The 27553-nt window shown below is 35.7% G+C and overlaps 1 protein-coding gene across 4 annotated transcripts in view; it reads right to left on the bottom strand.

Moving 5' to 3' along the window:
- Positions 1 to 582: 582 nt before the first annotated feature.
- The window catches only part of KHDRBS3 (KH RNA binding domain containing, signal transduction associated 3), a 95236-nt gene continuing 68265 nt past the window's right edge, over positions 583 to 27553 (bottom strand). For 3 of the 4 annotated variants that reach the window (XM_037379550.1, XM_037379552.1, XM_037379553.1), the window contains 5 exons: positions 22752 to 22834; positions 8254 to 8312; positions 4119 to 5222; positions 3650 to 3706; positions 583 to 1319 (listed from right to left, as the gene is read on the bottom strand). In XM_037379550.1, the coding sequence (XP_037235447.1) occupies positions 5131 to 5222; positions 8254 to 8312; positions 22752 to 22834 (234 nt within the window). In that variant the 3' untranslated portion in view covers positions 583 to 1319; positions 3650 to 3706; positions 4119 to 5130. The remainder of the gene's footprint in view (positions 1320 to 3649; positions 3707 to 4118; positions 5223 to 8253; positions 8313 to 22751; positions 22835 to 27553) is intronic. The other variant, XM_037379551.1, reaches the window with a different exon arrangement.

Genomic DNA, 27553 nt, shown 5'->3' with positions numbered 1-27553 from the left:
TCATTTTGAAAGGAATCATTATTATACATCTCTTGTGCTTATTCAAAGGCTTCCGTATTTTGCTTTTACTTAATAAATACTTACTATTGCTTGCTGTGGAAAACATTGCAGAAATGCCGTTGTAGTACAGTGAGAGATGACGGCTGGGAAGAACTTTCCAGATTGTGAGATTAACTGATAAATTCACCTTAAATATTTGAAGGTTAAAAATAAATATATATTTTTTTTTTACACTGTCAAAGGTTTTTTCATCTATTAAAAATGCTCTCTTACTCAAGACATTTTGATCAGTGCCAGGGTTAACAGGAATCTTGTTTTTCTCCACATACCCATAAATTTCCATGCCATTCTTCAGTAGTCAGTATACGGTATTAGAAGTTATGAATACATGTCAGAGGAGGCATTCGCAACAGAGGTGTGAAGCTATTAAGTGATATTGCTTATTTTCAAAATAAAATAAACTGAAATTACGCTTTTCTTGGGATGAATATGAAATTCAAAGAAGAAAAATACATCTGATAAACATGTGAGGAATGGGGGACTCAATTTGCAAGCAGGATTTAAGAAAAAGAACACAAGAAATTAAATTATCAGAATTTTATTTCTGTTACAAATTATCACAATCACAATTAATAGAAATCAGCACTGAGGAAACAAGACTTAGATACAAGATTTATCAAGGTGTAAAAGCCTTATCCAAGACTCTAGTACTAGAAAACCTGTGACTATATTACAGAAAACATTTCTATGCATCAAACATCAAGTGAAAGAGAATAAGCAGCATAGTATATTTGACAGGGATTAAAACACCTTCATGTTATACAAGTTTCTGAACAAAATTGGAGTATCATTTCTACCCGAGAATCTTGTTTTGAGTAGACCTGTTCACAATTAGCTATTAAGAAAAGCTTCAGCATAAAACACCAATCTTCATTTTAACTGATCTATGTTGTTCATACATTAGACAAGCTATTTCCAAAAGCATTTACATTCTAGTCATGAGACTCACACACTCTTTACACTTGCTGCATAAGGCTTAAAAAGAGCCACTAAAGGAACATGAGGTTGCATTATTGCTTTGTAACAGGAACTTATATGAAAATTCTTTATTGAGCTCCAAATAAAACATTGTCGCATCACTAAACAATTAACAGTTTAAGTATACAATTATTTTAAAAAGTGTATATTGTTATACACTTTAAGGCTTTAATACAAGAAATACTGAACAGGATTTTCATACTCCGTAGCCTGTCTCGTTGTCTAGGCACACGGATAAGTACAATGCTCTAAGCAGTCCATATTTAACATGGCAGAAGTTCCTGAAAAAGAGCAAAATATCATTTGTATACATCCTGAGACTAGTGACTATTAATTCTCTGAAGACTGTCAAGAGTAGTGGGATCAGGCAATTATGCCTAAAATAAATTTATGTAGATTTATGGAAACCATTGCAGAAACTGCTACCATTGCTATTCAGCGCAAATGTGATAAAGGTTCAATGAAGGCAAATTAATTATATGAGTAATTATAATCATTAACATTACTTGTTTGACCAGTAACATACAGCAATTAACCAGCGTCAGAATACAAAACCCTACTAGAATGGATAAACACTTCTAGGTTAGTTTGTCACAATAAAAGAAAGGCTGCCTTCTACACGGATTTTTTTTTTTTTAAGTTTAGAAGACTTTTTAGATTTCATTCCCCTCTGTTCAAAATCTAATGGATTACATATCAGAGATTACTCCAAAGAAAAAAACCCCACACAAAAACCCAACAAAAAACCCAAACAGAAATTCAATAGCAGAACACAATGCTAGTGCATGTTATTTCAGGAACTGTCAAAAGCAGTTTTGTATTGCAAATGTGTAGTTTCTAAGAATATCTAATACCAGCTGTTTGAACTGATGTAGCTTATTGTACACACGTGTACAGGACATGAGAATTGATACAATCTTTTTTTTTCAAGGACATGAAAACACATTTTCTTAGGGGAAATAAGATGTATCAATGTGGAGCACTGGAAAAGGGAAGACTATGGGTTTAAAATTCATACCACTTATGCTCAATATATGTAGACTTAGATCTTGCAACTCAAAAGAACAAAAATGGACTGAAATGGTTAACTTTTCCATCAAGGTGGGCCACAGCTACTTAACAAGAGCACCATGTGGCTACAGACTACTCCATCTTGTCAGATACACATTGGGCACACGACCAAAACAATCGCTTCTGACCACAGGACGGGTGTGTTCTTAGTCAGGAAGGGGATTTTCTTTTAATGTACTGGTATGACCTTCAACATGCAGTCATTATGCCACCCTGTCACACAATGGTGCACTCAAAACCTGAAACAATTTAAGGGTTTCCAGGACTTCAGGGCAGAGCAGCAGACGTGGCACAAATGCATGATGATTCACCCTCCATATAGGGGGCACCAAGGAAAGATGGCACACCAAAAAAAACCACCACCACCACCACCCCCCCCAAACCCCGGAGTTGGATAGATACAGAAGACTGAATTCACTTCTGATTCACTTTTTTGTCTACTAGCCATCCTTCCTACTAGATATTTTAGTTTCAACCAATCAAGTCTCATTGTATACAGTTAATATAAAAGTTTGTATTTGCAAATGAAAAGTTGTTATGCAACTCATTATGTGATTTAAGATGTGAAGAGAAATGAGATTTAGCCAATACATGATTTTTTTTAAAGGTATTTATATACCCAGTTTTGCCATAGTGATTCTAACAGCTGGTATCAAACCTTTGCCCTTTGAGCCCCAGAGGGAAGAAATCTTCTCCAAGCTCTCCTAATCTTAAAAGGGTCCTTTGCTTTAAATCTCTAGAATACTCTCAGAATTGTTGTAAAGCCATTTCGTATGTATAAAAAGTTACAAAAAGTTTAGCCTGTGACAGCAGTCTTTTAAATTTACCATGGTATACAAAGGCAGTACAACGTATTCAATATTTCAAAGTATAGAGCTCTGTTTATCTAAATCTTGGCAACTAAAAGCACCGAGATCACGAGGTCAGTAGGAAGAATTACCATTCCAACTAGGAAATAAAAACCAAAACCCTGTTCTATTTAAAATATACACAATGTGAACATAACTTTAGATCCTGAATTCACCAGAAACAGTAAAGCTAACTACTCATGTTCCTCTATGGACTTGTTCTTCATTTGTGCCAAAAAAAAAAATCAGTCTGCTCCTTGGGCAGAAATGCTTGACTTAGAAAGCCATCCTACAAAATGCTTTCTTCAGTTTTGGAAAACCATTTTAGACATGTTTGCTGACCAGATTAAGAGTTTTAAATTCCTATTTGAACACTACAAGCATAAAACCACCTTTTCTTTCACCTTCCTCTGCCCAATGAAATACTTAATTAGCTGAAATGTCAAAGCTATGTATAACTTTCAATAAGCAAACAGCCAGAGGACAGTGTCCACACACTGGCACAGTTTAATGATCATTTAAAACTATGACTTTTCCCACCAGAATTGAACACAGCCAATGATTTTTGCTGGTCTTCAGCTCAGTACCTGTGATCATTATGCAAATTAAAGCCTTGTGTATAAAGAATTAAGGACGTGATTGATGGCTCCATTGTTTATCTAATAATTTCACAGAAGAGTAAAGATACCTACCAAAGCATGGGAAGATTAAGGTTTTTGTTCTCTTGGCTGTCCAAGGAGTTGGGTCTCCTGACAAGAGAAAAAAAAGATATTTTTACTAAATTTCAAAGACTTTCAAATATAAAGAAAACAATGTAAATCAAACTATAATAAATACAAACTTAATGATTAACAAAAAGCTTTAGATAACATTTGTAATGTTTAATTTACTAGCATTTATGGAAAAATAATATATTACAAACTATTGGTTATGAGGTTTTACTGTTGTTTAATAGGGAATAGTTTGTCCAAATTTAACTAGCTAAACTAAGGCTTTTTAGATTACTAACACAAATTAAACGTTTTAAAATGAGAATTTAGGTGTCCTCAAAGTCTTTCCTACATTCTAAAAATGAAACTTTCTAAAGTTGTAACCTCCCTGTTTTTATTGGTTATATTAAGATAAATTAAGTGAGATTAAAATCTTATTTGATTTATTTACCTTTGCAAATGAAGACCGTTTTAAGGGTTACAGATCCTCTGCCTCTGAAGAAAGCGACCTCAATTAGTCAAGTCAGAAAGTCTTTAAAAGCTTTGTGTTTATTGCTTCCAGCACGGAGCGAGGTGGTCATTAACGTACCAAAATTCTCATAAAAAATCCAAAGTTGCACTAGTGAAAAAATGCTCAACAAGATGAAACTAGTCACATCTTTTTCAGAAAATTCATTAGCTATTTTAAACCACTTTTAACAGAAATATTTTGATTTAATGTGGCACTCGAGCAGATCCATACCATTTGGATACTTTAAACAGCATTTATATCTACTGTGAATATATATATGTATATACATTTAGGTTTATACCATTTTTTAAATAAGTCGCGCAATGTTTAATATGAGCCTTTTATGCTGATCACTGTTAAACATTTCTCCCTGTTTACTACTATTTATGAAGTTTTATTATAAGATAAAGCATAAAATTAATCTCACACACACTGATTTTCTTTCAAAAGTTTATTTAGTATCAAGCAAGGGTAAAACTTTGCTTAACACTACAGAACATTTCAAGACTTGAGTTACAAAATACCACATTATTTGCATTTGTAATTTGCTTCCCTTTTTACGCATGTTTGCAAAGAGAAAATCTAGCAAATGGCTGAAAATAAAAACTAAAAACTAAATTGTTGAAAACCTTTAAAATAAAAGGTTACGCTTATGTTAAAAGAATGAACTAACATATTTAGTAAACCTATTTTTTGTTTAACACTAGTTAATCAAAGGTTATTTTTTTGATCACCTATTTTTTCAAATACAGTTTGGAAATAACAAAGTTCCTTGTTTTACATATCTTTCTGTCCAGGTTGTTCTTTCAACAAAGTATTTTAAGTTCAGTCCATCCGTTCAGATTTTTATGCGCTTTGATTTAATAAAAAGGGATTGTTCATAGAAAAAATTACTTTGAACAGTATACAGGACTGGTGGAGATTGGATATTTCACAACATCAGACAGTACAATCAGTATCTGGCATATGGCTGGTCTCTGTAGACTCCTTTTGTTGTCCTTGCAGAAGGTGCCTTGTGTCGTGAGTTGGTCCATTCTTCTTGCCCTACAAGAAGGGAAAATATAGTTAGACCCCTTCCAAAGTTCTCAGACACTGTACTGATTTTTTCCTTATTTAACTGGGAAATAGACAGTGACATTTTATGTACTGAAACCAAGGTATGCCAAGTTAAGTCGAACACTTGGAACTACAAAATCTGGGCACAACACACCTATATGAGCTACCCAACAGTGCTTTTTCAGCACATAATAGCAAGGAGTGTGACAGGCTAATATGGCAAAAATATGTAGGGCTCTGGCATTCTGGCATTAAACTGGACCTGCAGAAATGGAAGCTACAGTAGCAGACTTACAAATAATGATGCTAGGATGAATTGAATGAAGGATATGAATTATCTACAAACAACTAAACTACCCTCTGAAATGAGCTTCTTTGCATCAGTACCGATTTAGGCTTAATTCAAATATGCAATCAAACAGTTAAAAACCTCAAGTATCACTACAAACACCTACAGCTTCTAACAATCTAGGCGCACTATTTAACTTCACTGTAAACATACACTTCCCTCTTAAAAGGACAAGGGAAATTGCTGCTTTGAATTTTGACTGTAAGTTTGTGAAAGCCTTGTGCTATATTTGATGCCTCCTAATCCTACCACATTTACGTGCTTCCATATCTGCTTTTGGAGAATTGCCCTGCCCTAAGCAGACAGATGTCCAAGTGAACCCAATGCAATCCAGAAACTAAAGGGTGGAATCCAAATATACAGTAACCTAAAATGTTGGCAGCACTTTGTCTTTTCTAGTCCATTGAAAACAAATAAATAGATGTCAACAGTCAAAGAACCCTTGCACTTTGAATGTTAAGGTCACTTGCTCCGACAGTAGATATCTGAAATTAGGTGTCAAGAATCCTTTTAAGTTAAGGGTCCATTTTCACAATTTCTTCATAAGAGTCTCATTCTAGCTACTTTATTTTTTAAAATTTAGGTGGTTGCCTGCAGAGTCTGGGTTATATATTATACCTAGGTAGTCAGAACATTTGCCTAGGAGGTAAAAGGAACCAGTTCAAATTTGGTGTCAGGCTGAAAGAATTAAACTTGTACCTCAGGCAAGTGCCACAGGAATCTGATAAAAGAACAACATACATGAGAAGCAACCTCTTGGGCTTCTTCATTGCACAGAAAGCAAGGCTTCTATTAAGCAAGGAAAAGAACCCTAACCTGACAGTAAAGGCAGCTGGCAGAGGGGTAAGAATTAAAAATATCTAGCTTTTAAGCACCACTGCAAAGACTGCTTAAATGTAAAAAGCAGTCTTAAGAGTTTAAGGGGAATACTTGCTCCTCTTCAAGCAACTGGTCAAATTGGTAGAGTAAGAGTCACTTTACTTTTTATCAGTTCATTTTGGTGCCACTCAGGGCTCTAAATCCTAAAAAATACTGATATTCTTCCTACATCCTCTGGACTGGCAACTGAGCTTCTCAGGGAAGGAAAAGTTCAGGTCCTTCCTGGGAATCTGTTTCCTCCTGGCCAACACTAGGCAACCAACTGCTCACTATACAGTCTTACAGACTTTAGTTTGATACACCTAACGTTCCTTACACACTCTAAGGGTGATTATTAGCATCTAACTGCATTTAGGGATGTACTGGAGGGTCAGCTAGTTAAGAAATGAAGTGTATAACTCTTTATTTGTATGTGCAAAAACTTCAGTGGCTGCAACCCATAATCATCCCTCAAGGTATTTATAGTCTTCCTCTCAACTTGAGCAAGTACATTACTTAATATTCTGAGTGGCTGTGCTTTGATAAATAGAAAACCAATTTGAAATCCAAAAGCAATGAAAAATCTGTACTTTCAACGTTAAATACTGCAATCCACGTTTTTCCCCTATCAGTCTATCTAAATTAAGCAGTTTCATACTTTCCCCTCCCCCCACCAATTCTACATTCATGGAATAGTCTTAGAAGTATCAGGTTTATAATGGCAGTTTATTTTAATGCTGAAATAAAGTTTTAAGTGATATATCTATCAACACCAATTGGAAGTGCTGTGGGGCAGAGGAATTTCAAGTGACCTCTTTTGATAAACTGACTTTCCCCTTAAGCAAAATGATTAGTTTAAGCAGATAACATTAAGGCATTTATCACAACTTAGTTGAGATCCTTTTGGTTTTCAGCAAAAGAAGCACTTCCAAATGGAGTTCAAGAAACACACCATGGACAATTTCACATACAGCTTTAAAATCATTTAAGCACTCATTACCCAGAATCACAACTCTATTACACAAGTTACTAACAATCCTCGAATGTTTGAGATTTGAGTGATTTAGATTACATTTCTCTGATCTCTAGCCAGAGATTTAACATTTTTCCCTTAATCAAAGGTGCCTTTTAACATGCTTTATGCTTCTAATCCGTAACAGATTTCTTTAATTAAACCTGTCACTACCATACTTCTAACTTAAAAAAATGTGATCTTCACCACTGGCATATGTTTTTTTGCTTCATTACACATTGTTTTGTCTCTGTGTGAGTCACCCAGTGCCCTCATGTCTATTAGCTACCTGAAGTACTTTCATAACCTTTACATAATGACTCCCTGCTTGATTTCCCCAAGACTGATGTATGAAAATGAACTAATAGAAAAAAACATACAAGACTAAAATGCACTCAATTAGGCCCTGATCCAACTGAGAACTTCAGCATATTCTTACGTTGTACCAAGCTTCAGTGCCAGTTGTGTCACACAAAGCATTTGCTTTCAGCTCCAAACAGCTCCTGAAAAAAGGTCCTACACCCCCATTTTTCCCCTTAAATCTCATTGAATGTGACATCAAAAGGGTACCTGAAACATGATTTAGATTTTTTTTTTCTTTGATTTTAGTTTATGGTAGCTAACAGACCACAGAAACTTTCTTCAGTAGTTTTCTCAAACACATCAGGAGCTCTGCGACAGCGCAGGAATCCCTGAACAGCTGTTATCCACTGTAGAACTTAAGCTTGCCTTATGGAAATTCTTCTTTCATATTTTTTCAAGAGTCTACTACTGCAGTAATTCAGCTGAAAGCTACTCACCATAAGAGTCGTACGTTTCTTCACTCAGTCCATGGCCATAGTCATAGTAATCTGCTCCACTGTATGGGAGAAGGGAAGTAGGAAGAAGAACAAGAAATAAAGCAATTACATTTTAAATAGCAATGCCTATCATTACATGTTCTTTGAAAAGAAGAAAGCTTGAAGGATACAGACATGCCCTTAGGTAAGAAAGGTAAAGCATCCATGTGACAGTGACAGCTTAGGTCTTGTTTGTTCATTGATTATAAAAGAGAAAAGAAACCATATTAACTTTCGTTTAGGATTCTTTTTCATCACTGAGCCACTGGTCCACAGTGTATATGTGGATGTGGGCATTTTGTATTTAAAATCATACTTATAGTTGGCAAGGCTTAAGATCTTACAAGTGCCAATGAAAGAAGAGCAGGAGGTGTTGGTACTGAACCAATTCATTTGTTGTATGAAAACCACTTTTCATTACCTACTGTTGTCTAGTAGTTTGCTTTTGCATCTTTGAATTCACTGATAAAAATGCAATAAAGGAGAAGCAACTTGCTGATCAGAAGACTATATAGTTGCTATACTTGTACAAGTTCCAGTGTCTTCAAAACAAGACAAATGTGCATGTATGTAAATGCTATCACTTTAATAGGCAGACAAGAAATGACACCAGGAAGGAAAAGCAGAAATCTGCAGTCATTAGGATTCAAAAGTATGTAAGAACCCCGTAGCCATGGCCTAGAACAGTCTTCTGTTTCCTAACTGCATTTCTATTTGTATTAAGACCACTGAATGGAAACTGAAGAACAAGCCTTATTACATACTACTTTTCCATTATGCTTTCCTATTTCATGTCGGTAAGGCTAAGTATAGTCTTTCACATAGCTGACAGCACAAACGTCTATTAGACATGCTTGTAGGACATCAAAAGCAACTTTTAATTGTTTCTTTCCTTTTCTTTCTAACCACAGCCAGACTCGGGGCTGACTATATCTGGAAAATACTCCACAAACTGATGCTACCAGTCACGACCTTCTGAGTAGAGAAGAAAATCGCTAATGTATGATCATTAGAAAGTAATTACTAATATTGACAAAATGTTTCTAACATTTGATTGCTAATAAAATAAAAAACAGAAAAGAACAATTTATAGCACTAACATGAAATTAGCAGGTAAATCATTTATACGAAAACAACATCACTATCATTTCTAAACTGACACAAGACAAGGGTAATTTGTTGCATTTGGGTTGTTCGTGTTTTAGTTTTTAGTGAAAAAAAACCCAAACCCACAACGACATTTTATGGGTTTTGAAATAATCCAGGGCAGAAATAATACGGTTCTGGCATGTACAAATGTGTATCTAAAAAGTGTGGGTGAGTATTTGTTATTGCTAGTGTAAGGCTTCCTAAACAATTTAACCACAATGTACTATGAAGACCCACAACACAGTATCTGCGTACAACCTAAATGTTATCTGTGGTTTGTTTGTTGGTCCATGTGATGCGGACCCCAGAATAACAAGGGAAAAAGTTCGAAACATAAGAAATAACATAATTTTTCCCTGAAGCAGCCAGTGATAAAATTCTTTATTCTGACAACCAAAACTGACATTCACTATCCTTCCACACACTACTTGATTATTTAAAGCTGTCATTAAGTTTAGAAGCCTATAGCAGCTGAGTTCTATCCCTGTATCTGTTAACCCTGTCAGAATGACTTTTGCAGGGTTTCATTTCATAGATCTAAAACATCTATAAAGCAAAAAATGACTCATTTTATAGCATGGAAACTGCAAAACATAAACATCAGAAAAGAAAAAAAATCTTTTACTTATACTCAAAGTATATCATGACCAATCTTTATTAACAGAAAAACCCTTCAAACGTTAATAATCTGTCCAAAAAGTACAAGTTATAATGGGAAGTAAAGTTGCCTAGTCCAATTCAAAACTCTACTCTGACTGCTTTATTATTTGTGGTTATGAATAATTCCAACGCTCTTGCAATTCAATTGTATGTTAAACAAATTTAAAAGTTCAGATAAGACAACTAAAGACTGTAACCCAAATAAAAGGGTACATACAGATGGCTGTAAAGAAATCAGGGTAAAGAAAACATCAAAATTTGTTTCACCTGTAACAGTCTGAATAGCCCAGAGTTCACAACGAAGTCCAAAGCTAACTGAGGTTTAGAGGAATTACAGAAAAATCTACTACTGTATATGAAGTTAAAGCTTACAGAACTATTTTTTTCAAAGCAATTACCTGCCAAAAGGAAACCTGGTAAAAGGAACCTGCAAACGCCAAACTTCTGAATTATCCGTTTGAACTCACAAACTGCGATAGTTGAGGTCAATTCTGAGAAATCAGCAGCTATATTAAAGAATTCCTCCTCCAGACAGAAGGTATGATTTCAGTTTTTGTTTTAGAAGCATCCTTGACATCTGTGCATTTTTATATAGGTTCTTTGGCATCTTAGCATTGTGACTGAAGACTATTCAAACTGTCTTTCTCTAATGGATTTATTCTGTAAGGGGAGCCCTTTTCTTTGCATTTCTTTCATTTTGTCTCAGAAAGGAGAACAAAACCACAAAACAGGTTCGTTTGCTTTACCTCACGTGCCTCCCTCCTTTCAGAACAAGGAAAAAACATGCCCTGGATCCTTTCCATTTTTAACCTAGCAAGATTAAACTTGGAGTTCACCTTGAGTTCCTATGTTTTCACATGTGAAGTGTCTTCTTCAGGCCACTTTCTTCCATTTTCTCTTTTTAATGTTTCCTTACTTCTTCAGGTGTATACTTTGTAAATGGATAATGGCATTATATGGCGCAGTAGCTGAGTTTTCAAGAATCTTCCTAACCATCAAGTAAACAATACAAGTGCAATCAACACTGGAGTATCAGATGTGATTCAGATCTTTTGTACATACAGAGCCCTTGCTTGTATTTCCTCACCTGTAACGTCTTCTGTATCTCCATTCAGCACTATGTCTTTGGGCTGACAGGAGACAATAGAGATCGCAAAGACAAAAAATGGTGGTTTTCCACTTCAACATAAAAACTTGGAACCACCTAACGTTAATGGAAAGATTAGCAAGCAGCAATAAACTTAAATATGTCACTTCTAATTGCTGAGGGCTGGCCATTAATCCTATAGTGCTTAGAGGAAGTGTGAGGTGAGGCTTAAGTAGTTTAAATAAGGCCGGGGAAGTGCCTGTTTTCGCTGTTCAAGAAACAGCCTGAGATAGAGAAAAGCAACCTCAGATTTTAGCACTGCATCACTGATGAAGAAAAGTCTTAGAGCAGCTTTTTTTAATCTAGTAAAACAGAGGACTGGGAAGCTTCCTGCTGTTTTTCTAGAACTACCGTGCTGTGACAAGTGTCTTAAAATACTTTAATTCAGAGGTATTCAACAGAAGACTTCAAAGGTCTTGTGGAATATGACCTGAATTTCTCAGGCTTTTCTGCTAAGCTGATTGTTTCTGGAAATATCTTGATGAACCGTAACAGAAGAACAAATCTTTATGAAAAAAACCAAACAGCAGTAACTGCTCTTGACATGATGGTTAAGTCTTAAGCAACTCTTACCTTTTATTAACTATTAGCTTATTCTGTCCAGAGAATATTTTCTTGGGACAGATATGAACAGAATGGTTGAGTTTCAACCATGAAGATGATCATGAAGATCTCCAAACAGGTCATTAGGCTATTTCTGGGACAATGCCAGAACAGGCATGTCAACCACACGGTGGAAGTGTTCTGTAGTATTTAAAAAGAACGCATAAAGATAGTCAAAATATATAGTGATTAATGAATGCAACTGCCATGGCTCTTTAGATTTGATGCAAGCATCTTTTAGAATCAGCATTATGCCATTTCTGTGTTTGAAACAAAAGCGGTATGGCAGGGAGCCTGACTGCTAAGGGGAGAGTAAAATGTCTCTGACTGGAAGCTTGTTTACTGGAAAAGCCAACACTTAAACCTGGTAACTAGGCTTGTCAGTGCTTAAGCAGTGAGTGAACTGAAACTTTCTTCATCTTCAGTGATGAAAAACAGCCTTTGCAATCAATTCAGCTCCTTGTAACGCTTACTAGGGAAAACTGGAAAAAAAAACCCCTGCTTTTCCTTTCACATATTAGTATGACAAGCAGTTTTGGGATGGGTCCCTTCAGACAGAAGTCAGGGCAGTTTCACAAAGTGACAAAAACCCCCATCCAAACACTGAGGTTTCCTTCTGTGCGAAGAGCAGCTCCACAAGCATCACCTCTGTCTTTCTACACAGAGGTTGCACAGAACAGCAGCAAAGCAGAAATAACAAATGAGTCTCTCTCTAGCAAGAGGTCTGATATGATAGACCCTGACTGATATGATCACATCTGAATAGAGTTCTTCTACAAGGACAAAACTCTTTCTATCATTTGTAACAGATCTTCATGCTCAGCTGCCTCTGATATTAAAAACCAACCATCAACAGTAAACAGGAAGAAGCATGTCCCAAATGTTATTGTCAAGAAAACTAATTGTAGTGAAGCTGCTCAAAACTCTGTAATTGTCTTGAATATTCGAGTTGAGCATCTGTTTTTAATGCTTCCGTGGATCACTAGAACACCGTATTCTGTAACCCAGCTTACAGCAGGGTAGCAGAAAACCAGCATATCAAGAGGACACCCACATCTTTTCTTGCATCTTTCAGACATACTTTTATTTAATGCCCAGTTCTACCACTTCTTAGCAGAAGTTTTTTGGCATATACCATCATCCCTGCATCTCAGTCTATGTCTGTAAAACAGGTAACAATCTCAGAAAGCAACTGAGACCTATACGTGAAAGCTTTATAAAATACAGAAAAATGATGCAATCTTCCTTATATTCTATTTCATTGTACTCTTATATGGATAGTAACAATAGCAAACCTAATACCTATAATCCTAAAAGGTGACCAGAGTTGCCCCCTCTAGGATTCCCTTAGCTATCACTATTTAAAAATTACTTTTTATGGCAGAAATTGTAATAAATTTCACTTCTGAACAGTGAAATGCCCTTCAGAGGCATCTGCATTCTGGTGTTACCTACCAGGCACAGAATTACGTCTATCTACAGACTTCTACAGAACACAACACAGTTCCCTAAGCTTAACAGTTTTAGCATCCCAAATGTCCAGTTATTGCTGTCTGAACTAATTCTGTGTTGTCCCCATCCCCCACTCTCTACATCCCATCCCTCAAAACAAGAACGGTACATGGCAAGTAGCAGAGGCGACTAAAGCACACAGTACAAAAGGCTTCTGCTCAGGAACCTTGAAAACTATGAATAGAATACAGCAACAGACCATTCCTAAACACGACAGATACTAAATAAAATGCCAGAAATTTGCTAGATCAAACAAGAAATTTTTGCATTGGCAGAAAACCTAAAAATTCAGGCTGTGTGAACATCAGCGTTTCTGTTTGGCCTGGCCTGTGAATTAGAACCAAGCCCCAGCTACCACACATCACATTTGTCTGGTTTGCAAAGTGGTTTGGGGAAAGTGAACTAGATTGCTAACAGAGGGAATCAAACTGGAAATCTTAAGCGATCCAGGTGTGTACCCAGTGTTCCAGCTGTTAAATGGGGAACAGAGATGTGAACCAACATCAACATTAAGATCCAAAAAAGGATGTGCTTTCTTCCCTTTTCCTCCAAACAGACAAGACTACTCAGGACACTGGAAGCAGCAGAGCACAGTGAAGATCAAAGAAATCTTTAGACCATCCATTTCAATACTGGAAAGAGCTGTGGCTATTATTCCATTTAATTCTCTGTTATCCCTTGAGGTCTGCGTAAGCTGTTAAGAGATCCAAGTTGGCATTACTTGTCACAGACTGGAGTACGGGACAATACTGCCTGTAATACATAATCCACAAAAACTGCACAGACGTTATGTCACCATTCTGTAATTAGAAATACTAGTCAGTAAGATATTTATCATACCTTCTTGTCCTTCTAATTTATCGAAGGAACAGTACAATTTTCATCAGTTTCCTATAAATTTGATACCCTGACTCATCAGTTGAAATTGAAAAGCATTTGAGAGGAAAAATATCATTCCATCGCACTCTTATGTGATTATAAATAAAAAATAATAAAAGTGCCATCAAGGAATATATTTGGTTAAAGAAAGATTGCATTTGACAGTTTTCAGGGCTGTATAACCCCAAGCATCTGACAGACGTTACAAGCAATGCACTACCATATTTAATTATCTTCCCAGTGTTTCCCTCATGCCCCTAATGCCAACAGGGTCTGAGCCTTGCCTCTCCAATTACAATAAGGCAGATTTTTTCCTCTTTCGTTGAAGACAATGCAATCCATTTAACTGCAAAGACTTGTTTCCTGGCCTTACGTGGACTCTGCTACTTCTATCAATATGTATTTTCCAAGTGCATTATATACAGCTCTCACCTGACATGAGTACACCATGATACACCTCAAATTCTGATGGTTACTAAACTGTATTTTTCATGATCTGTCATTTGAATGACACCAAAATTGTGCTTAGAAGTACTTCTACTAAAATAAAATACAAAGACAACAAGTAAGACCATTTTGAAGTTTTCCTGGAACATCTTCCTTTTCTAAAGTTGCTCAACTAAACAGGTATTTCTTTATCAATGGAAAGTCATCAGATTTTTTTCCCCCCTTGAAAGCAAACCGAATACTACAGGATAGTTGAAGAGAGAAAACTGCAATTTTCAATTACTGCTAGTAAACAGACATAGTATGTTGACTGTCAACCAGCCAAATAGTGCCCAATCTTCATCTACAAAAATGTGTTCTGTGACAAAAACATGTTCTGAACTGATAAAGCCTTATTTCTCTTGCATCTCTCATTCAACTAATAGTCCTTGTGAATTTCCAGTGAAGTTCCTTCTCCACCCCACACCAGTAAAGAAATCATCCCTAAATATGGTCTTCATTATCTACTGAAGTGCTAATTTACGATGTTGTCCTTTCTCTAGTCATAGAGAGACTATGTAAGTCTTTTCCTTATCTTGGTGTCTCCATGACACTGATAGAAAGTTAGTTATTCTGTAACACATCTGAAAAGTCATTTCTAAATGAATAACTTTAATTTGTAAGATTTGGAAGCCTGATCCTCCAAGTTCAGTCTCTAAAGACCATACATCTAGCAGCACTGCTGCCTGGCAACTGGATACTCTCCTTCCTCTTTGTTACCTCCATCAAAGCTTAAAGTATGATTATTATTTTTTAAAATCCAAAACACTAATTAAATTGAAACCCTCATAATATTTTAAAGCTATCACTAATTCCACAAGTTATCATTAATAACTACAATATAGCATTTAATATTTAAAAAATATTCACCATTAACGAGTTTTTCTTCCTATTCAGGACCTCCTAAAAGATCTTATTTGACTAACCATTTTCTCATGTATTCACCTGTGTAATCAGTCAAGGAAAAAATCCTAAATCCTACCAAACATTAATCATCTTTGATTATATTGTGGGAATTCAACCACCCAGTTTAAGATGCTCTACAATCACTAGGTAAAATTAAGCCAATCATGCAAAATGAATGCTGATTTTTATTAAATAAATATTTTTTTTGATTTCTCAAATACTTAAAATTTCATGTTACTACTTTTTGTACTCCTATACCACCTCTATATGAGTCTTCTCCAACAGGTCTCGTTTTATTTTAAAATGCATTTTTACTTGCTTTCTAATCACTGAGGCATAGTCATAATTAAGTTTACTAGGAAAGCCATGAAGAAACCCAAAATAGTCTTTCTATCTCAAACCATTTCATTAAGTAGTACAGACGAAAAGTAATCCAAACATTTCTTAAATAGTGAAGTAACATACCAATGTCAACATGACAAGGACTCTAAAAACTTCTCCAATTTTATGAGCGCACCATAAGATATACTTGTGGGTTTTCCATCATTACACTTTAAAGTGCCTTAGTCTTATTTCTGTTCACTGATGTTTCAGACCATATTTCTGTAGACCAATTAAAAAAAATTCAAACATGCATGCTAGACTCACAATTACAACTACCTGTGCTATGAGGCACTTCTGAATATTTTGTCTTGTCACATTTTAACAGGTGACAAAAAAATGAAGACATCTACCTAAACCTGAAGAACTAGATGTGAAAAGCTGCAGAAAATAATCTCATCCAATAATATGAGTGTAGAAATTAAGCAGGAAACCACATGGCAGGTATTTTCAGTTAAAGATACATTAGCTTGTTTATGCTAATGCTTTTGAGGATTTATTTGAATAGAATTATAACCTCCAATAAGCTCATACGTACCAGGTGTTCATAAGGAACCACAATTGCAAAATACCAGCCATTTCCATTGTCCCCAGAAATCAAAGTGCTGTGGATTGATTTGATTTATAAGTCAGAGCACGAAATACAAACAGCTACTAGCATTAAAATAGAGAGAATTACATCTTGAAAAACTACAGTAACAGACACCGTTTTGCATATAATGCATATTTATACATCCTGGAAATGCATGATTGCTGACAAACTTAACAATGTAAATTTAAAACACTGAGCATCACAAACAGAATGTTAGCAATTAACTTTCAAATACCAATAGCAACATCTCCATAAGCCAATTTCAAATCCATACGCTCAGCTCTTTATGAAAATCCTCCTCTTACAGGAAGATTGTCATCTTTTGTATGACTACTAAGCACAGTCTCAGAAGGTACCTTAAAATTTGAGCTCCTAGTGGAAAATGGGGAGGGTCTCACCAAGAACTACATACTAGGAATCTGCTTCTCAAAACTAAGGTGTTCAGGAGTGGCATGAATTCAGGGATTTAGAGACTTGAGGGATTTTAGTAAACCAATGTAGCTGTATTTAGGCCTCAGCTGAACAATGGCCACTGCCAGATTCCAAGGTGTTTTTTTTTCCTTAGTTCTCTCTTCAATCTGATATCCAGTTATTTAGTTCTTAAGTAACTCTCACAAGCTGTGAATCACAAACTTCCTCAAACCTTTCAAACCGCAGGGTCTCTGTGCATAGCCTTCCCTGCTTTGCAGAAATTTTATGTCTTGAATCAGTCAGTCACTGTTGAAACGACAGGTAAAGACTAAGGCCTCACTGCATGGCATTCACAACACTGCATTTTTAACATGCTTGGGGATTAAAACATCGGCAGTTACCTTTTTATGCTTTTAGATGAATGATTTAAAGTTGCAGCATGTACTTAACGCAGTAACCAATAAACAGAGAATGAATTGGAGGCGCTGTATAAACATAGGTATACTAAAGAGAATTTGCCAATTCCCTCAGACAGGCAGCTTGCAGTTATTTGAATGTATCACATTTTGGTATGATTTGAAATGGTAGCAATTATTGTCATATACACAAGAAGAGCAAAAGAGAAACACTGTTTTTAAGCCAATGGCACAATGGTTGTTGCCAAGAGAAATCTATAGCATTAAATGTAGAAACCAAAAAACATTGCAGAAAACTGACAAAGCCAGCAATTACTCTAAATCCTTATTTTTCCCCTTCTCTATCAGTGTTTAAATTGAATTCTGCAACAGAGTGAAGATGAGATCACGCTGACTGAAGATCTAAAACAGTTTTAAAATTTTAAGTTATAATTAAACACAAAATGAAACTACTACATGAATGACTTGTTCTTGCCCCTAAACAGACACAGGTATGTACTTATATAAACGATCCCTTGTACAGCTGAGCCTCTGTTGTAGGTAAAAAACAATGCAGCTAGACAAAAGCTTCCCCCACCCACACCCACCCAGGAAAAGATGTATCCAGTTTTAAATGCTAGCAGACAAGCCTAAAGAAGTTATTTGAAACTTCTGACTGCCATGAAGCAGACAGATGGGGTTCTCCACATCGTTTTGTACTACAGTAAGCTGTGCTAGCCATTCTCTCGATAGTAAACTTAAAAGTACCCAGTAAACCTTTAATGCTGTTGGAGAGGTAACAAACCCAGCCCCCCTTCTCAGCAATCTTGTCACATAATCCGAATTTTAGTAACAAACCTCATTCTCTGGCATGTTAACTCTCTGCAGCATCTGTCACTGCTATGAATGGCTGATCATAACTACCTCTGTAGTCATCTCAATGCTATTAAGCAGATGGCAGCGCTAAATCCGAATGATGTAGTACATCTCCCTTGTGGACTTTGTTTCCATACACTACCATTATTCTACAGTTCCTCAGTGATAAATCTTATGTATTCTAGAGAACATTAAACAGTGAACTGACAGAGACAATTGATTTATTAGCATCCATTTACCCTTGCCCTATTATTGTCTTCACAAACACTTGTGCAGATCATGTATGGAGCCACTGAGGGACAAAAGCACTTTTGCTCGATTTGAAACATATTTCAGAGATTTCAAATAAATAGATTTTTCTCTTCATGCTGAAAATGTTTAAACTGATCTACAAATTTGAATGAAGACCCAACTAAACGCTCCTGCTTCCTCCACAATATTCTTGTCTGAATTTTCGTAATAAAACTGGTCTAGCATTAACATCAGGCCATTAAAACACTTGGTAATATCTGCAGTAAATCCAAGTAAAGAATTACAGTTCTAGACAGATTTGGGGAAGTCCTTCAAGCGTCAGCTAGGTTATGTAAGGATGCACACACGCCGGTGAGGGAAGCTGAGAAGTCTACGTGTATCTGACATAGGCAAGCATCAGCACCAGGAGTCATGAGTATCGTTTTTCACACTTGGAATTCACATTCTACCGTAAGATCCCAAAAAGGTTTCTGGCATACAACTGCACATGTTAAACTACTACATATGTATACAGAAGAAATTTTATGAAGGAATTACTGACTGCATCATGTGATATTTGCCCTGCATGAGAACATAACATTCAGCTTAGTCTTGCTGCTCTCCTTAGCTAGGCGTTGAATTATCAACCATAAATGATAATAGCTTTTGACAGCATTCATTATGTTCTATTAGGGTAAAACTGTCTCAGCTGCTTCAAGTGTTTGCTAGCCTTTGGTTTTCAGAAATTGAGATATCTTTTGTTAAAATTTTAGATTGTTTTGTTTTTTATAGCCATACCAAACAGCACAGCTTATTAACCATCCCAGTTCATACTGGTAAAACCAATATCTAACAAACCTCTGCAGAAAAACTATACATATAATTCAGTCACATCTCTTCTAAAAATCAGCTAAGATATCTAGTCAAGCTTAGTATAGCTCCAAGGGATTTTTAAAGGTCTTCTCGACCATTAAAATTAATTCTGTTAAAATATGTCCTGAAGCACTATTTGGGGCTTTATTGCACAAACAAAAACTGTGAATAAGAAAATGTTTTAAAGGAAAACAATTTTTATAGGATTAAAGGGCATTAAGATAGATGAGAATTCGGAGAAAACAGGTTTTAACTACAGCTTCAGATTGCCAAGCACAAGCAAGGATACAGTCTCACACAATGTCAAATAAAGTCCATTAAACTGAAAACACACAGGATTTGGTAGCAGCAAGCAGTTAGATTATAGAAAGGAAGAATTGTTGGTAGGGGCATTCACATTCTCAGCTACTTGAATGCACACAGAAATACACAGTGTGCTATTCTTCATATCTGAACATACCACTCCACCTAGTCCACCTTTGATTTTGACATTTCTGGGAAATACAGTAGAAACATCAAAATTAAAACCAATAAAGGACAAGTCATGATGTGTCATCTTGAATGGACAAATCTGGAGAACGTACTCACTCCTGCGCACAGATATCAAAGATGTGCTCTCATGCAACGTTACATTATACACCTAAAAAAATTCTAGAGATATTTCCAATTCTATTGCAAGCTTCCATCTTTAACAGATGAATCACAAAAATAAGCAAAAACATTTAAACAAAAATGAGTATTTCAACTGCCTCCACTGCATTGCACATGTACATTGCTCACACAACGTACACTTGTGAATGTGAACCAAGACTGATGGGGTGCAGGAAGAGTTCATATTAAATTTGCAGGAGTTTTTCAGCATGAGTAAATACATCTTTTTGGTTTACTATCTATTTCTCAAGTTTCCTGTTTAATACACAGTACCATTAATATCCCAATCTTCTGGAAAAAATAGTATCAGAAGACATGCTAGAAATACTACTACTTTAAGATTACTACTTTCAACTTGCACAAGAGGAAAAGTTATTTACATATGCTAGTCAATAAATGGTGCATTTTAAACACACAAATGCCCTCTATGTGCAAATGTATTTTCTTTCCATGTTTCATGAGGGCAAAACATCAAGAATGACATAAGGCTGAACTATGAAAATATACTTTTCCCTAATTTCCTTCATAGTAAAGGCACTGTAATGCACCTAAATATGGTAAGTATCTCTTAGTTGTTATAAAATTACATTCTGCAATATGGGCTACTATTTGATACTGAGATTAAAGATAGGAATGCTGTTCTAGGTAGCTCAGATGGCTCTTTATAGTTATTAGGTTTTGCCTGCCAGTATAATCCTAAAAATCTTTTTGCTGAGCCAGAAAATATGTCAGAAAATGAGTGTCGATACCCCATGAGAAACATACAAGTGAATCGTTTCCTGTTTTCTTTTACCATGCAGCACTTAATAAAATTAGCGGAAAAAAGTGAAATAATCATTCAGTAGATAATGAATTCAACAAAATCAAACTGTGCATGTATTGTGAAACTATGGGTAAAATACAAAGTAGTGTCAATTTTATGAAGAATCTCCTTCCAAGCGGCTAAGCATATGTATCTGTTATATTTAAGAATATTATACATTCTTATGTGTTAGTCCTTTACAAAAGCAATTTCAATTCTCAGGAGATTGTTTTTGCTAATTTTAGTTCAAAGGAAAAAAAATCTTAGTGAAAACCTTCTTAACATGGAAAAAATGAAGTCCAAGTAATGTTTAGTTTTGGCTTAGGCAAATGACTTTGTAATGAAGTCCAAATGTTTGTGTGCAATAAACCCATTTACCAACACCAGCAGGAGTAAAACAGAACAGAATTACCAACATAAAAGTTGAGGACTATTTTGGTAATTTTCTTTTTGGAGAAAACACCATTACCAGCAGCTGCTCTCTAAATGTAACATTCTATAGAGCCTCATATTTTGGAAGTCCTACACTGCTTGTTTCTTAAGTCATATTATTTTTATTAATTTTCAGCAGGTTACAAGACTCCATAGGAGCCAAGTGTCAGACAAAAGTACTTTCATTCTGTTAGCTCTCAACAATAATGACACCTGAACTTTCCACTAAGCTTTTTCACACTGTTGTTCAGCACAGGAAAATATGCATTTATACAGTAAAATTTAAGTTAGTTGTTGTCATCCGTACAGCAAAGCAGATGGCGTAAACAGCTTTGTTCTCAACTTTGCTGTGAATGGTTCTGTACTATTTCAGATAAGGCTACACTGTAAAAAGAGTCTTAACTATTTAGCAGAAGGTAAAACAGTCTAAGCAGTACTTATTTATCAGTATCACAATATCCACCACTATCTCCCTTTCCTACTGTCATCTTCTTCAAAGTGGGCAAGGTTTGAAACTTTAGTCACCCCAAATAACCAAAGCAGTAATACAGAACTGTAGTATTTTATTTTATCTTTTTCTCAACATTGTTTCTAACATTTCCAGAAATCTTCAGTATTACAAGATCTAATACTGATCAAACTCTGAATGCTTGGTCTAAGGGCAAAACCAGTAAGAATAAATTAGCACTCAGTAAATTGTGCACAGAAGTTCCCTTTCCAGACATGCACATTAGAAGTACCTAATGCTGAAGATGATCATCACCCGAGTTGCTAAAAAACACGTCGTGTGCTATTTGCCATTAAGTTCAGACTACCACTTGTACTATGAAGTACAAGTAGTTTGTACTTCATAGCATCTTTCTCATCATTTGGACACAATATTCCTTGTAATTCATGGAGTTTCCAAATAGTGACTCCTTTAAAGAAAGCAAAATTTTACGAAGATAAATCAGAAGATACTGCTGAGAATGAAGTGAGGCAAGCAACACCAACAGCAAGAGGTTCAAATTTGTCACAAAGAATTCCAAAAAGGATTAAAACAAACTAAAAAGAGGTTACTTTTTTACAGCTAAACAAAGGTAAAATACAGGAATATATGCACGTTTAAGAAAATGCAATCAGCTCTGTTTCAGATTATTTAATACTTTTTATAAAGTGGGTTTTTTTCTCCTCTCTCCTCCCTCCTAAACTAAGTCCAAATTAAGTGTTCCTAAATTTCCTGAACATTTTAAAGACTTTCTGATTTATCACTTGGCATCACAAACTCTGTTTCAAGTTCTCATTTCTGTTTCTTCTCAACCACTCAGTAACTTGACTTTTTAAACTTGTGTGATGCTAGAGACAAGTAACACTGGAGATTATTTCTAATAAGCATCTTATAACATTTTTGCTATTTGAAATTGAAAGATTTAAGTAAAACTTGCCAACTGTGAAATATTTTAAATGTAGTTACAGAAGATTTGGAAGACTTACCTTTGTGCTTGAGTGCTATAGCTGTTATTATAGGAGTCATAGCTTTGTTCATCATAAGCAGCTCCGTAACCATCATCATACTCCTGAAATGATATAAAAAGAAAGGTAGTTTTAACCGTAAGCACACTCCAGAAACAAAGCAGTAACCTAGTTCTAAATATGAAAGATAGTACTCCTCTGAAATGCATATATGACACATGTACACCATGAAACAGCGAAAATATTAATGCTGTTAATAGTAACTGCTTCCACATAGGAGGCCACATACATCTAAGACTGTAATGACTTTGAAGATATTTTGAACTATTGGCAATGTGCTTTGAAAAGCCTTTTTTTAGTTAACACTGGCTTGTGCAGAGACAGTGCAAATGCTCCATGGCTCCGTGTACTTGAATTTGAGATGAGTGAATTACTGATCTTCAAGAAAGCTCGGGGAAGCATCTCAGGAATCAAAACATCTGAATAAATATTGTGCAACTAGCTTAGGCAGCTGACATTTGTGGACAATAAATTCAATATTCTATGTAGACTATGGATGCGAAAGAAATTCCCTGGAGACAAGACTAGTAAGAATGATGGGTTTACTTCTTTGAATGCCCTCTGTATACTCTTCAACTTGTGGGAGTTTAGCATCCATTAGGAAACTAAAAATACGGATTACTTACTCCTCCCACATTATCCGTATTATTTAAGTGTACATTGTAGTAACACCCTTCCCAAAATGGCACTGAATTTAAATACCAAGTTGAACAAACCTTTAACTCAGCTACAAGCCATACACAGAAGTCAAAGATAAAAACAAGTTACAATGATGCTATGCTTTACCAGAGAAGGATGAACTACATAAATCCAAAGAATTCTCACTAATTTATTGTTTCATCCAAAACCAAGCCGAACTGAGCTAAGAATGAAAAGTAGAAGTGGCACTTCCTTTGCACTGATTCCTAGGAAATCCTAATATCCAAAATCTATCCAAATATGCCAAAGACCTCAAAGGATATTTAGGGGTATCATGTTCAGTTTTGCCAGGTGAAAGTGACCTAACGAGGAGACACTTTGATGATAAAGGGAACCAGAAAAATGAAAATCTGGTATCCTCTTATATATGGTGATTGCTGAGTAAGCATGCAGTGAACCCTGGCAACATAAGAATAAAGTCTCATGAAAGAACAAACTCCCAGGAAAAGGAACCTCTAAGAACCTTTCAATGATGACAAAACAAAACCAACTAGTGGTATCAATTAGGTAGGGATGACAAACGATGGATTATCCAACTCTAGTAGAGAACATCTCCAATGACTGGAATATAACAGCTTTCTAGACATTGTAAGGAAAGCTTTCCATAGCAGAAGCTAATGACATCCTCAAAACAACTGATAGGAAACTCATTTTACTAAGAGTTTTTAGCATTTTTTTCAATTATTTGAAATTGTTTATAGGAAAACCAGGCAACTAGCCCATCAATACTGCTTCACCACCACTAGATCAGTGAACACGATTGTTTCCCAGCAGAGGTTAGTAGAAGGGTGCCTATGAGTGACAGCCTATTCATAGGGGTGAAAAGAAATGAGGATACTTCCAGTTGTCTGTTGTGAGGAGATCCATAGATAAATAGTCCCCCTCAAGAAGGAAATGCATTGTTTTCTCTTTCCATAACGCACTGTCCCGAAACTAAAAATTAATAGTCTTCGCACTTTCTTTGCCCATCTGATATATGGATTTTCTTGACAAGACACACACTAAACCCACAAAACCATTGCCTCCTGGCAGTTATTACAAACAAGCACTTTATTCCTTATTGATGCAATGCACAGACATCTGTTAACAATACATTGATCAACAGCAGAAACTGTCTGAGCCAACTTATTTGCTCATTTCCAGAATATTTACATGACATTTGGTCTCCTCCTATAGAATCTCCCAACTGTGAAGCAGGCATCCTTAAAAGGAGCCCCCAGACTTCAAACCATGCACACACAGTAGTGACACCAAATGAAAGCAGAGGACTGAAATTAATCTCTTAACATTTTAGGAAAGCCTTGCCACTAAGGAATCATAGGTCTGATTGTTTAAGAATTCTCCAATTCTTCACATTTATGTTAACTATTTTAGTAAAAAATATTGATCATGAAAGAAAAGTGGCAAACAGACTACTCTGAAGTTATGGTATATCTACGATTTCTTGGAAGACAAAGAACAAAGTAAATTGGAACTAGAAAGACCCTTAACCAGATGTCCAGCAGAACAAAAGGAAAAACTGGGGGAGGTCCATGCTGTATCAGATTTAAGTGTTTCTAGTATTAGCATTTCTCTTCCAGAAAAATTTTGCCCACAACTCATTACTTTCACCATTTTGTGTTAATAAATTGACTACTGCAGAAATTAAGCCCTGCATTATTATATTGATGGTGGCTCTCACAAGTCTGAATGGAAAGATAACTGGTTTGTAGTTTGTATGTGGGACTCCTGCCACTTAGCATTAGAAAGATCAACCTGTGCTGTTGCAATTACTATAATCTGCTTGAACAGATCAATTCTTCCTTTTTATTGCTGTATTTACATTTATAAAACCAAGATAAACTTCATGTGCAACAGCTGCAAATACAGAATACGTTTAAAGAGCTGCTTTCAATGCCTTGCTCTGTTAAGAGATAAGAGATTCAAATTCCACAACATTTGTTTACTGTGCACTATTCCCTTAAAGTAGCAATTAGGCAGGGGCAGCTAAATTATGTTTTAGAGCTTTCCTTGAATTAAGGCTGACAGTATTTTCTCTTAGTCATACTGTATTTGAAAACTTTCTCTTTCAGGAGGTTACAAATACAGTTGGCCGAGGCAGAATGTTTTACATTTTGGATTAAATCCATACTACTTGAGCATTTTCCTTCTGAAACGCAGACCTCTTGTAGCTTCAACAAATGTTTTCTTTAACCTTATTTAGTATCTAAGTGAAATACCTTTGGCCACTGGGCATGTTTCAGTACTATAAAATATCATGCTAACTTAAATGAAAATAATTGTAATTTTTACACATCTATAAAGCAAATGGACAGGACAGATCTTAAATATGCACATGTATCCTGTACTAAAGTACATCACAGATTCACTGGCAAGCATTGCTATAGATTTCTTTCTGTGTACTACAGGAAGAATTACACCTTCATAAGAATATTTTAATCGCATTTTTCCTGCTTATTTTTTGGCATGTTTCAGGTACCTATAAAAATATTTTTTTTTATTTAAAGCCACTATTCTTCTTCACATGCAGGACAGCATTTGCTTTCCTACTATCTACCAAATACAAAGCAATGGACTTCCGTCTCTACTCCAACTGCCTATGTCTATAAATAGCTCTTCCTAAAGATACTCAGTAATCAGAAAGTTTACTGGCAAATGCATATTTCCTCTCTCACTCAAAAAAACCCCAAACCAAGACCATATTTTCATCCCATGAATGCGAGCATTTTGTTTCTGTTAGTCATTATTTAATTTTTCAGGATAACCTAGAAAACTAACTCTCACCAGATTTAGTCTGATCAAAAGAAGGTTAAGTGTGCTGTACAGTTTGAGCTTACAGCAAAAACGTAGACAAAAAATGAGCTGAAAATGGCAAAGTCCTCACATATATTTTCCACACATCATTGGAAATATCAGTTAGGAAGGTATCGGGAACAATTGTGCTCATTTCTGTTAATTTCAGCCTTAAGAATCTTCTCCCAAATTAACAGAACAACTAGAATTACAAGACAGATCTTCCGAGAAGAATATGAAATTATTCTGTAAAAACTTAAACCCTATATTACTAAAACTTCTTTATTAAGCCAGCCTATAAGGCAAAATCACATTACTTCTTAAAGAAAGCTTCTGCCTGCAGTTGTCTCAATGATCATGCATGCAGCTGATGTAAATCCAAAGAGCAGCACTGGTCGCAGTAATTGTTCAGTGCGAAGTGCAGAAATCTTTCATGAACAGATCCAAAGGCAATGTGTAAATATGCACCTTTCAAACATGTTAAATAGTAAGTTACCGTCACAGGTCAAAAGGCAATAAAAGCAATCTTTGTCAAAACCTCTGCGCTACCCAAAACATTTTAAGTCAGGCTAAGCCTTGCTCATCACTTTCTCTAATAATTATGTACTCTAAACATATCTTGCTTGTGAGGAATAGGAAATGGTGGCTTTAAATTATAATCTGCTGGCAGTGACAATGACAGACTAGTGTTTGGGCCCTCTTTAGGGGAAAAACAACGTTTCAAAGAGAACAAGACAGAAACAGGAAGAAAGAAGGTAAAAAGTTCATTTTAACAAAAAGGCCATTTGCAGTGCTGGAAAAAAAAATCATGAAATCAATAAGAAATCAATTTTCCAGCTCTCCAACTAAGGAAATCCATCCAAGGGAAAAAAAATTAAGGCTATTATCACTACAACTAAAAGGTTGTTGTTTCTTTTCCTCATCATTCTCTGAAATTAATACTTACACCAGTACTTTATCACAGCATACTGGCTGAATGTCTTCCTTTTAGATAAAAACTATCACATTAAAAAAAAAAGTCTGCACAGAGATTAACTTGAAGGAGAAGGAACATGAGACATCAGTGCAATGCAATGGAGAATTTTTTTCTTGCAAATTAGAATTGTAATCTTCCCATCATTTAATCAACAGGGAATATGGGGCAATCAAAACAAGTATGGGTAGCTACTACCATCTAAAGTCTGAGTGGTAACATTAAAGACATTAGCAGTGAACACGCACAGACTGTAATCTCTTATTTTGCAGATTTTCATCTGTCTTCATCTAGAAGG

The sequence above is a fragment of the Falco rusticolus genome, chromosome 3 (genome assembly GCF_015220075.1).
Source record: "Falco rusticolus isolate bFalRus1 chromosome 3, bFalRus1.pri, whole genome shotgun sequence".
Lineage (NCBI taxonomy): Eukaryota > Metazoa > Chordata > Aves > Falconiformes > Falconidae > Falco > Falco rusticolus.
The sequence above is the reverse complement of the archived record's forward strand: the minus strand, read 5'-3'. Positions and strand labels throughout refer to the sequence as shown.